Here is an 11,512-nt window from a genome sequence, read left to right on the forward strand (position 1 = left end):
TCTCAATATTGTAAGTAAGGAGACCAGCCCCTGGACCATGGGCTAACTTAGCCAACTATTTTGGGCTGGGTTAGTGGGTGATTGACCACTGGCAGTCCTTTAAGGGAAATTAATAATAATAATAATAATAATAATAATAATAATAATGAAACTCCATCTCCTTGAGAGGACTCAGGGTGGTTTCCAACATTAACATAAAAACATTCAATTGTCCATAGTAACCTACCACCCAAAAGTGAAAACTATGGGCTCATAGATTCCCCCCACGTCAATGTCTCAATCACACTATGTTTCAAAATACAGAAGATTTATACAGTTTATATGATCTGTGTTTTAAAAAAGCCTCTTCTTGGCATGGGAAGGGGGCACCCTATATGGACAGCACTGAGTCTGTTTCCCCGAGCCACCTTATTTGGTCTGTGTAAATAAACCCTCCGAGATTATTTTGCCAATTCCTTCCTCTGAAATCTAGCGATATCTCTGTAAACAATATATATACTTGTTTGAGCATTTCCTCTGTAACAGAAAATTTGGTACCAGAGATAGAAAGAACATGGAGAGAACAGCAAACTTTTCTTTTATGCAAAACTAACAAGATACTGTACATGTCTGAAATGAAATAAACAGACCAGGCATGAATAAACAAAGACATGTTGAGTCTTCTAGCGATGATCTGAAAGTACTTTCCAATACGTATTCAGGTGTATTCGGTGTATTTTTAATTTCTTTGCCTCCTCTTTTCTCATTATTAATTAGCATATGATATTTAATGGAGATATTCCAAAGAAAAAGATCACTGAGTCATCTATTTTGTTTTTTAGCTGAGTTGAGAATCTTTGCGTAAATTGCTTATCAGAAAGACACTAAGGAAAATCTTTCACAAGCGGCAACACGGGTTTCCCCCGTATAAGCAACTCTGCAGATCTATTCTCTGGAATTCATTCTCCAGAGTTCATCTAGAGAATGAACTATCTCTTTCTGCAGGGGAAGTTCATTCTCAAGAGAAATGTGTCTAAAGCTCTGAAGAAAAGGAAGATGCCACACTAGAACAATCAATGAAATACACTTGGGAGCAAGATCAGGAGTACAGGAAATAGAAGCACACTCTAATAAATATCAAATGTCACAAAATTATATGTCAGACAAAATGTTGAGAACTGCATGTGTTGGATAATGCAAAGTGAACAGACAATAACTCGTGAGTCTCAGAATAAAAGCATAATATATCTGGCTATAAAATAGTTTTAAAGATTGAAGACTTTACCAAACCCAAATTAAAAACATGCTTTTTAGAATTCCACTGCAAATAAACTGATTTTCAGAAATAATAACAGCTTCTAATAGTCATTAGAACAAAACACATCAGAATTAATTAGTTGCTCGAAGCCATATTTGTCAATCTAAAACTATTTAATTTGGAAACCTAAAGTAAGAACATCCTCCAAGGACTGAAACTCATCAGACATGTCTACAGAAGAGGAAACAGATTTTCCTCTGATGGTGTGACCTAATCTCCACTTCATTCTGAATGGAAGAAAATGTTCCATGGATTTTTCCAAGGATAACTCCAAAAATCATCATCATGAATATTTGAAAATAAATCTTAAATTTATATTCTACAAATGTAAAGATTCAATATGCCAGACATGTCTGTCACAAAGGTATTGGCTTCAGGTTGTTGTGACGCCTACTTTGTGGCAGAACCAGATTTTCTTCCTCCAATATGTATGAAATGGTCCCATCTCTCATTCCATATATAATAAAAGCCTTCATATTCCATCCTTCAACAGCTTTTGCTACATCTCTCCTCACCATTAAGTCTACGCCATTTCTTCTTACATGTTCATTTCCTGACTAAATAATCCTATAATTATTTGATTGAAAATGTTCTACTGTTGTCCACTTTAAATCGCACATCCCATGTTATATGTTCATTTTTTTTACTTCACCTAGGTCCCCAATTCATGTTTCTCGCATTCCATCTTCCCATAAATATGTGCCGTGTTAACTTGGGAGGTGTTAACTGGAAAGATCCACCTAGAGGAAGAGTGTTCTTATCATACATCAAGGGAACCATGGACTACATAGGAAAACTGGTGAAGAAACATAACCTACAAACAATCTACAGATCCACTAGGCAAATCCAACTAATGCTCTGTTCAGCAAAGGATAAGAGGGATCCTCTTAACTCTACAAGAGTCTACCATACACCATGCAGCTGTGGACAAGTCCACGTAGGGACCACCAAATGCAACACCCAGGCATGAACCAAAGAACATGAAAAGCACTGCAGACTAATTCAACCAGAGAAGTCAGCTATAATAATAGAATAACAATAATAAACTTTGTATCCTGCCACCATTTCCCCAAAGGGACTCAGGATGGCTCACAAAAGCACTCCAGGGTATGGCACATAACATAACAATACATAAATATAAAAACAACACAATGTAAGTTTCAACCGAATACAAAATGAGCAGAGAAACATCACAAGATAAAATTTAACATTTATAAAACTCAGTAGTACCTCCAGACAGGCATGTAGCCGGGGGGGGGGGGGGGGCGCTTGAGGGGCTTCAGCCCCCCCCCCCCCCCAAATTCTCACGGTGGTCCACAAGAAGGCCTTACACTTATTATTTAAACTGTTATGTTTATTCATATCATGATCTGATCGCCATGCTCAATATATCCCATATGCATGGGGGTATTGGGATAACTATACAAAAGGTTTGCTAGGGTGGATCCTCTCTCACTCAGACTCAGCCCCCCCCCCCAAAATCAAAATCCCAACACACCCCCTCCCCCCCCCCCCCCCCCCCGAATCAAAATCCTGGCGGGCCTGCCTCCGGATAAACTGGATGTCTTCAATTAACGAACTAAAGTGTAGGGGTAAACAGATAGCAGAGCACTTGATGAATCAACAGAATATTATTTGAGAACACAGAAATTCTGGACCAATGTGACAACCATTATGTCAGACCACACAGAGAAGCCATTGAAATCCACAAGCATGTGGACAATTTCAACAGAAAGGAGGAAACAATGAAAATGAACAAAATCTGGTCACCAGTATTAAAAAACACCAGAATCAAGAAGTAAATAAAGAAAACCACTCAGAAACTGGAGAACTCAAGACAACAAACAATCAAGGGCCAGTTAACACTTCCCAAACAGAGGATGCCTTCAGGCAACAAAAGGAGACTACCTCTATGCAGATACCCTCACTGATTATTTATTATTATTTACAGCATTTATATTCCGCCCTTCTCACCCCAAAGGGGACTCAGGGCAGATCACATTACACATATGGGCAAACATTCAATGCCTTTTTACATAGAACAAAGACAGACAAACATACGCTCCGAGCGAGCCTCGAACTCATGACCTCCTGGTCAGAGTGATTCATTGCAGTGATTCATTGCAGCTGCTCTCCAGCCTGCGCCACAGCCCGAGCCCATTGACTTTACAAACTTCATGGCTACTCAAATGCTAATTCAAGCTTGCTAATTGTAACAGTCACACTTGCTTTAAATAGACAATGTTTCTTCCTTCCACCCTGGACATTTCACAGGTTTATATATACCCCACTGGCCTCATTACCAGACTTCTGAACAAACCTCAGAGGATGCCTGCCATAAATGCAGGTGAAACGTTAGGAGAGAATGGGGCTGGAACATGGCCATACAGCCCAAAAAACTCACAACAACCCACTGACTCTGGCCATGAAAGCCTTCAACAATACAGTGCTACTCATACCTATCCTCTGCCCTTTGCCAGTAACTCACTGGTGTCATTCGAGTTGGGAGTCTCATTTTCTGGCACTATCTCTTGTTTATTTTTGGGTTATTTCATCATAGAGTTTTCATGGTAAAAGATCTTCAAAAGGAAATGTACCATGCTTTTCTCCACAGGTATGCCTATTCCCTCTCAACCACATTTATCCAGAAAGTTAGTCCACCAGAACTGGCTCAACTAAGAAGAGTTGCTGCACTATCAAGAGCAAAGGAAGATTTTGCCTTTCAGATGTTTTGGCTTACAATTCCTATAATCCCTGATCATTTGGGACACTGGCTGTGTTGCTTCTGGGAGTTGGAATCCAATAACAACTAAGAACCAAATGCTCTGACCCCAGAGAGATTGGATAAAGGAAGGTCAATTAAGGGCAGAAGCAGTTTCCTCTTCACTTTCTGTGTTGTTCAAATACATGACTTGATGAGAAAGAGTAATAATGGTCAAAGGAGCAGCCTTCCTTGTGAACCCCTTTACGCATACAACAGTGAGAGATGGCGATGATGCTACAATGAACCTTGGATCGTTCAGTAAAACATACTGAACATCTTATAATGAGCTGTTTTTTTACTATGTTGTGCCCTGCCTTGAGTCGTGAGGAAAAGCAGGTAAGAAATAATAATAACAACAACACCAACAACAACGATTTCTGTCATTTATATTTTTTAAATATATGATTTGTGGTCATTTCTTATGTTCAGAATGGTTTTAAGTCACGCAAAAACAAAGCAGCTCTGCACCACCCCAAGCAGAGTACAGTTCTCCATCAAAGATCAAACTGCAGCTCATCTGTCTTCACCACTAGTTATACTGTTACTAGCTGTGCCCGGCCACGCGTTGCTGTGGCGAAGTATGGTGGTATGGGAAATAAAGCATTGAGGAATTGGTGGTAGTTAAGGTCAAGGGTAAAGGTTTTCCCCAGACATTAAGTCCAGTCGTGTCTGACTCTGGAGGTTGGTGCTCATCTCCATTTCTAAGCCGAAGAGCCGGCGTTGTCCGTAGACTCCTCCAAGGTCATGTGGGATGACTACATGGAGCGGCGTTACCTTCCCACCGGAGCAGTGCCTATTGATGCACTCACATTTGCATGTTTTCGAACTTCTGGGTTGGCAGAAGCTGGGGCTAACAGTGGGGGCTCTCTCCACTCCCCCAATTCAAACCTGTGGCCTTTCGGTCCAGAAGTTCAGCAGCTCAGCGCTTTAACACGCTGTGCCATCAGGGGATATTATTTCCTAAAGGTTGTGAATATACAATATTTCTGATTGGTTTTTTGTTTGTTTGTTGGAGGCAAGTATGAATGCTGCAATTAGGAAAAATGATTAGGATGTAATGGCCTTGCAGCTTTAAAGCCTGGCTGTTTCCTCCCTGAGTGAATTTTTTATTGGGAGGTGTGAGCTGGCCCTGATTGTTTCCTGTCTGGAATTCCCTTGTTTTCAGAGTGGTGTTTGCGATATTTTATGTGCTTCTACTGTCTGTGGCCCTGAGAAAACAGAGGATTTTCCAGACTTTGATGATGGGAATACTTTGCTGGGAGGTGTTAGCTGGCCCTGATTGTTTCCTGTCTGGAATTCCCTTGTTTTCAGAGTGGCGTTGTTTGCGATATTTTATGTGCTTCTACTGTCTGTGGCCCTGAGAAAACAGGATTTGCCAGACTTTGATGATGGGAATACTTTGTTGGGAGGTGTTAGCTGGCCCTGATTGTTTCCTGTGTGGAATTCCCCTGTTTATTTACTGTCCTGGTTTTAGAGATTATATTGTTCTGCATTATTCTATCCCAGTAATTATTTCATATTAAAGAAGAATCTCACTTATCCAACATTCGCTTATACAATGTTCTGGATTATCCAACGCAGTCTGCCTTTTCATAATCAATGTTTTTGTAGTCAGTGTTTTAAATTAATTGTGATATTTTAGTGGTAAATTTGTAAAGTACAGTAGAGTCTTACTCATCCAACATAAACGGGCCAGCAGAATATTGAATAAGCAAATATGTTGGATAATAAGGAGGCATTGAGAAAAAGCCTATTAAACATCAAATTAGGTTATGATTTTACAAATGAAGCACCAAAATATCATGTTAGACAACAAATTTGGCAGAAAAAGTAGTTCAATACACAGTAATGCTATGTAGTAATTACTGTATTTATGAATTTAGCACCAAAATATCACGATATATTGAAAACATTGACTACAAAAATGCATTGGATAATCCAGAACATTGGATAAGCGAGTGTTGGATAAGTGAGACTCTACTGTAATTACTACATAGCATTATTGCACATGGAACTACTTTTTCTGTCAAATTTGTTGTATAATATGATGTTTTGGTGGTTAATTTGTATAACGATTACCTAATTTGATGTTTAACAGGCTTTTCCTTAATCCCTTATTATCCAACATATTCATTTATCCTGCCGGCCTGTTTACGTTGGATAAGTGAGACTCTACTGTATATTTCTCATCTTATATTATCTGCTCAGAACTGGATTATATGAGGCCCCTTCTTCACAGCTGTATAAAATGCACACTGAAGTGGATTATATGGCAATGTGGAATCAAGATAATCCAGTGCAAAGCAGATAATATAAGATTATAAATGGGTTATATAGCTGTGTAGAAGGGCCTTGAGTCTACACTGCCATATAATCCAGTGCAAATTAGATAATCTGTCGAAGAAGTCTAAGTGAGGCCTAAATCTGCCTGTCCCCTAACTGAAACCTGGCCGTCCCTTGGTTGCTAGGCAACCAAGTGGGCAGAGATTAGCCCTCTAAACTGGCACCAATTGGATAAAAAAAATTATTGCTCTCCCTCTAATTAGGACTTTATTTTTCTTTTCTTTTTGTTGTATCAACCTTGAGGCGTGGATGATGGGTTGTGTTGTCAAATTTTGAGGTTGGGGGGCCTGTACTTTTGTTGTTTTGTGAATCACCGTGATGCCATCACTCTTTTATATATATAGATGGGAGCTGAAGTTGAGCATCACCTGGAGGGCCAGCCAATCCCTGGTCCAGAGGGAAAGAGGAGTGACTGAGAATTAACAGATGCCCTTCACCACTCCGCAGCTCAATAGCATGGTACAATTGCAAGGAGCAAACACAGCCACTCACGGGCCTATTCTCATTCGGTGCCAGGCCTTCCCAAGAGTTACTTCAAATGAAATGGTAAGTCAGCCAAGAGGGCAGCTCTTTTGGCAGGAGAGCAACAACCAAGCACCAGGGACATGAATGTGTGTACCCCTTCAAGCTGCCAGTCAGTTTATGGCAATGCCATACATTTCATAGGGTTTTCGAGCTCCAGATATACCTGTATCTGCATAGGTTTGGGCTGTAAGGAGGAACGCTGTGTGTATCCCTTTGAGTTTCTGTCAACTGATGTTAACCCCATGGATTTCATACTTTTCTCTATAGGATTATAGAGAATTGTGTGTGTGTGTGTGTGTATGCCTTGGACCGCAAGAAGATCCAACCAGTCCATCCTCCAGGAAATAATGGCCGTCTGCTCACAAGACGGAAGGATATTAAGAGGCAAAGATGAAGTACTTTGGGGGTCCTCCTGGATTCAGCGTTGACGCTTGAGGCCCAGGTGTCGGCGGTGGCCGGGAGGGCTTTCACACAACTCAAACTTGTGCGCCAACTGCGACCATACCTCATGAAGTCTGACTTGATCACGGTGGTGCATGCCTTAGTTACCTCTAGACTGGACTACTGTAATGCGCTCTACGTGGGGCTTCCCTTGAAGACGGGCCGGAAACTACAATTGGTCCAGCGCTCGGCAGCCAGATTAATAACAGGGGCGAGCTACAGGGAACGATCTACTCCCCTGTTTAAAGAGCTTCACTGGCTGCCGTTCATTTTCCGGTCCCAATTCAAGGTGCAGACCATCATCTATAAAGCCCTAAACGGTTTGGGACCCACCTACCTCAGGGACCGTATCTCCTACCATAAACCTGCTCGTTCCCTTCGTTCATCCGGGGAGGCCTTCCTTTCGCCACTGCCTCTGTCCCAGGCCCGTCTTGTGGGAACGAGGGAGAGGGCTTTTTCTGCTGTGGCCCCCCGACTGTGGAATTCATTGCCCACTGAGATTAGGCAAGCCCCCACCTTGTTAGCCTTTAAGAAAGATCTAAAAACATGGCTTTTCCGATGTGCCTTTGGGGAGTAAATGTAATATATTACTCTAGCTATTCCCCTTGGATTTTATCCTTTATCCTTTAGACTGCTTTACCATTTTATTTCCCTGTTTCCTCTTGTCCCTATGTTCTCTCTCTCCCGAGTTTTAATTAAGTGTTCATGTGGCCTGCCCTGGTTTTCATTGTTTTCTCCGATTTGGGTTGTAATATATATACGATGATTTTGTACTGTTATATTGTGTTATGATTTGCTGTTTATTTTGTTATATTGTATGGCGTCTGGGCATGGCCCCATGTAAGCCGCCCCGAGTCCCCATTGGGGAGATGGTGGCGGGATATAAATAAAGTTTTATTATTATTATTATTATTATTACTTTGGCCACATCATGAGAGGACAGGAAAGCCTGGAAAAGATCATGATGCTGGGGAAAATGGAAGGGAAAAGGAAGAGGGGTCGAAGAAGTGTAAGATGGATGGATGGTATCCTTGAAGTGACTGGTTTGACCTTGAAGGAACTGGGCGTGATGACAGCCAACAGGGAGCTCTGGAGTGGGCTGGTCCGTAAGGTCACGAAGAATCGGAAGCGACTGAATGAATAAACAACAAAACAAGAGGCACCTAAGATTTCAACCCAAACGGTTCAGCAGATTTCTCTGGTTAGCCTACTCATTTCATGTACAAGGTGCACTCTGTAAGTACAGTGTGGTGTTTGAATGTGGTCATCAGAAACTTGATGTATGGGTTGCTAAACCATTTGTGTGATGGAAAAATGTAACTGAAGTCTTCAATAGACACCAGAAAACAGAGTACAATCAAAACAACTTATGCTTGGGTTAAAATTTCTTGCTAATTCACAGTGGGAAATGTCTTGCTGTAATCCATCATCATGATAAAGGTAATAAGAAGAAAGCAGAAGACAACAGAAACTTCTGCCAGTTGTGGTAACTATTGTCCTTTGTGGCCGAAAAGAACTGGCTTTAAGAGGGAGCAATGATTCAGGACCTGTTAACTGTGAAGAACCTTTACATAATGATAGAAATTTCAGGGCCTTGTTGATCAGGAGACACTGACCTGAAAAGTCATATCGGAGAAAAAAAATTAACACCATCCGAATGTTTTTTTCTGGCTACAGGCCTGTTGGAGATAGCAACCTCCCAGGCCTCTCACTATTTATTTGTTAACCTGTATTCTATGTATATGTTGATTTGCCAGTTTGACTGTCATTTTTGGTGTGGGAGGGGTTATAGACATGTGATTGTATTGAGCATGTTCAGACTCAGGGCTCCATTTTGTATTCAGTTTGCATCAGACCTCAGTAGAGGTGGATGCATGTATGTTTATGGACTTCACTGAGTACAACTATATTAAAGACTTTGGACTATTGATTAAGAATGATATCCTGAATACTTAACACAGAGTGAAGCTACATCCTATCTGTAACTGAACTTTAATAAGAAATGTGCCTGTATGGTGAATTAATACAGGATGTTTTGTGAGTAAACAGGATATATTTTTCAAAGAAGATTTGTTTTTGTTTTTTAATCTCTGAGTGCATATTTTAAACTAAGAGATTTCGAGGGAGTGTAATTTTAAAGAAAAAGGTTTTAAAGGAAGTGTATATGCTTTGAGCAAATGCAACTACAAGTTTAACTTTAAAGAAACAACCATCCTCTGCTAACCAAATATATTTTTGTAGTGGCATGTCTTAGCCCTTGGCAGTTCAAAGACATGGTTCTTCAGTATAACAGCTGAGTTACCTGTGTGCCATTACATGAATGTTTGTGAATATCACTTGTTCAAAGGGCTGACTTCTAACAAGGTCATGATTTTCTTGATTAGTGGTTTTCAAAAGGTGATTTCCACATATTCATAGAGATTTACATTTGCCAAAAGGATATGTGCCCACAGACCGGGTGTAGTTATTTTCCAATTGTTATTGCTTATTTGTTCAGTCGCTTCTGACTTTTTGTGACCTTATGGACAAGCCCACTACAGAGCTCCCTGTCAACCACTGCTATCCCCAGCTCCTTCAAGGTCAAGGGTACCATCCATCCACCTTGCCCTTGGTTGGAGTTCAAAAGCATCTATCTTCCTTCACTCAGCCTTCCTTATGGTCCAGCTCTGGCATCCATAGGTTACTACAGGGAACACCACTGCTTTAACTATGTGGACTTTCATTGCCAGGGTGATGTCTCTACTCTTCACTATTTTATCAAGATTGGTTATTGCTCTTCTCCCAAGTAGTAAACGTCTTCTGATTTCCTGGCTGCAGTCTTCAGGGCCTGCAGTAGAGCCTGAATATAGTTAGCCCTCTGTCTTCAGGGATTCTCCATCCAGGGATTCAAGGGCCCTTTGAAGGCAAGCATGAGGCTGATGTGGCCCAGGAGGGGATGAGTGGGGCAGCCTTGTTTTAGGGTCCTCATCTAATGCTGGAGAGGAGGAAGAGGTGCCTGGAGATGTAAAGGGGCTCTTGCTGGTTCTCTGCTCAACAGACCTGCGCCAGCTGGTCATCAAGGGCGAGGGCAAGTGCCCTTGCCCTCCTCCCTGCCTGCCTGCCTGCCTGCCTGCCTTCCTGCCAGCCCACCCTCTCGCCATCCCCTCCGCCCGCGCCTTTCCAAGCTGCTGTTACCTGCCCCAGGGGCTGCGGGTCTTCCGTGGGCGGTGGCGACGGTGGAGGAGGCGGCGCGTCGCCCACCCAGAGGGGCTCCTTGAGGAGGTGCTGGTAGCTGAGGCAGTGCTTCAGCGCCGACGGCACGTTGCCCATGGCGGGAGGAAGGCTAAGGCTGCTGCTGCAGCCTGTGAGGCTGGAGCCCGCAAGCAAGATCAGGCCGGCCTCCTCCTCCTCCTCCTCCTCCTCCTGCTCTTCCTCTTCGGAGCCATGGCTGTGGCGCCGCGCAGGGCTCGCGGCCGGAACCAAGGCAAGGGCATCCTCAGCATCCGCCTCTCAGCCAGTCGCGGGAAGGGGGAATCCCGAGCGGAAAGGGCGCCTCTCATTGGCCGAGGCCCGCTCCTGACGTCAGTGAGCTGCGGGTACCTCTTGCCCTTGAGTGACGTCAGTCGTCAGCATCAGCCGGCCAAACGCAGGAGGAGGAAGTCAAGGGCGCATCCACGCCGCAGAATGAATGCAGATCGACACCCGCTGAACTGCCCTGGCGCAATGCTGGGGGTTTTGCAAGGGGTTCTGCCTTCTCTACCGATTCCAGGCTCACCAAACTGCAACTCCCATGATTCCCTGACAGTTCAAGATGCCTCCAGTTGCATTCATTCTACAGTATGGATAATAATAATAATAATAATAATAATAATAATAATAATAATAATAATAACAACAACAACACAACTATGTGGCCCAAATGATCCATTGGAACTTAAGCCTCCAATACCACCTCCCAGCAGTAAAGAACAGGTGGGATCACAAACCTGCAAAAGTATTGGAAAATGAGCACGCAAAGATACTGTGGGACTTCCGAATCCAGACTGACAAAGTTCTGGAACACAACACACCAGACATCACAGTTGTGGAGAAGAAAAAGGTTTGGATCATTGATGTTGCCATCCCAGGTGACAGTCGCATTGACGAAAAACAACAGGGAAAAT

At 42.6% G+C, this 11,512-nt stretch overlaps 1 protein-coding gene across 4 annotated transcripts in view; it reads right to left on the bottom strand.

The window, feature by feature from the left end:
• The window catches only part of hmgcll1 (3-hydroxy-3-methylglutaryl-CoA lyase like 1), a 105,209-nt gene extending 94,337 nt beyond the window's left edge, over window positions 1-10,872 (bottom strand). The window contains exon 1 of one of the 4 annotated variants that reach the window (XM_062983179.1): window positions 10,545-10,871. In XM_062983179.1, coding sequence (XP_062839249.1) covers window positions 10,545-10,679 — 135 coding nt within the window. In that variant the 5' untranslated portion in view covers window positions 10,680-10,871. Of the gene's footprint in view, window positions 1-10,544 lie in introns of all 4 variants that reach the window. The other 3 variants (XM_062983187.1, XM_062983168.1, XM_062983173.1) reach the window with 3 other exon arrangements.
• Window positions 10,873-11,512: the final 640 nt, after the last annotated feature.

Source organism: Anolis carolinensis, chromosome 1, assembly GCF_035594765.1.
Source record: "Anolis carolinensis isolate JA03-04 chromosome 1, rAnoCar3.1.pri, whole genome shotgun sequence".
Taxonomy (NCBI): Eukaryota; Metazoa; Chordata; class Lepidosauria; order Squamata; family Dactyloidae; genus Anolis; species Anolis carolinensis.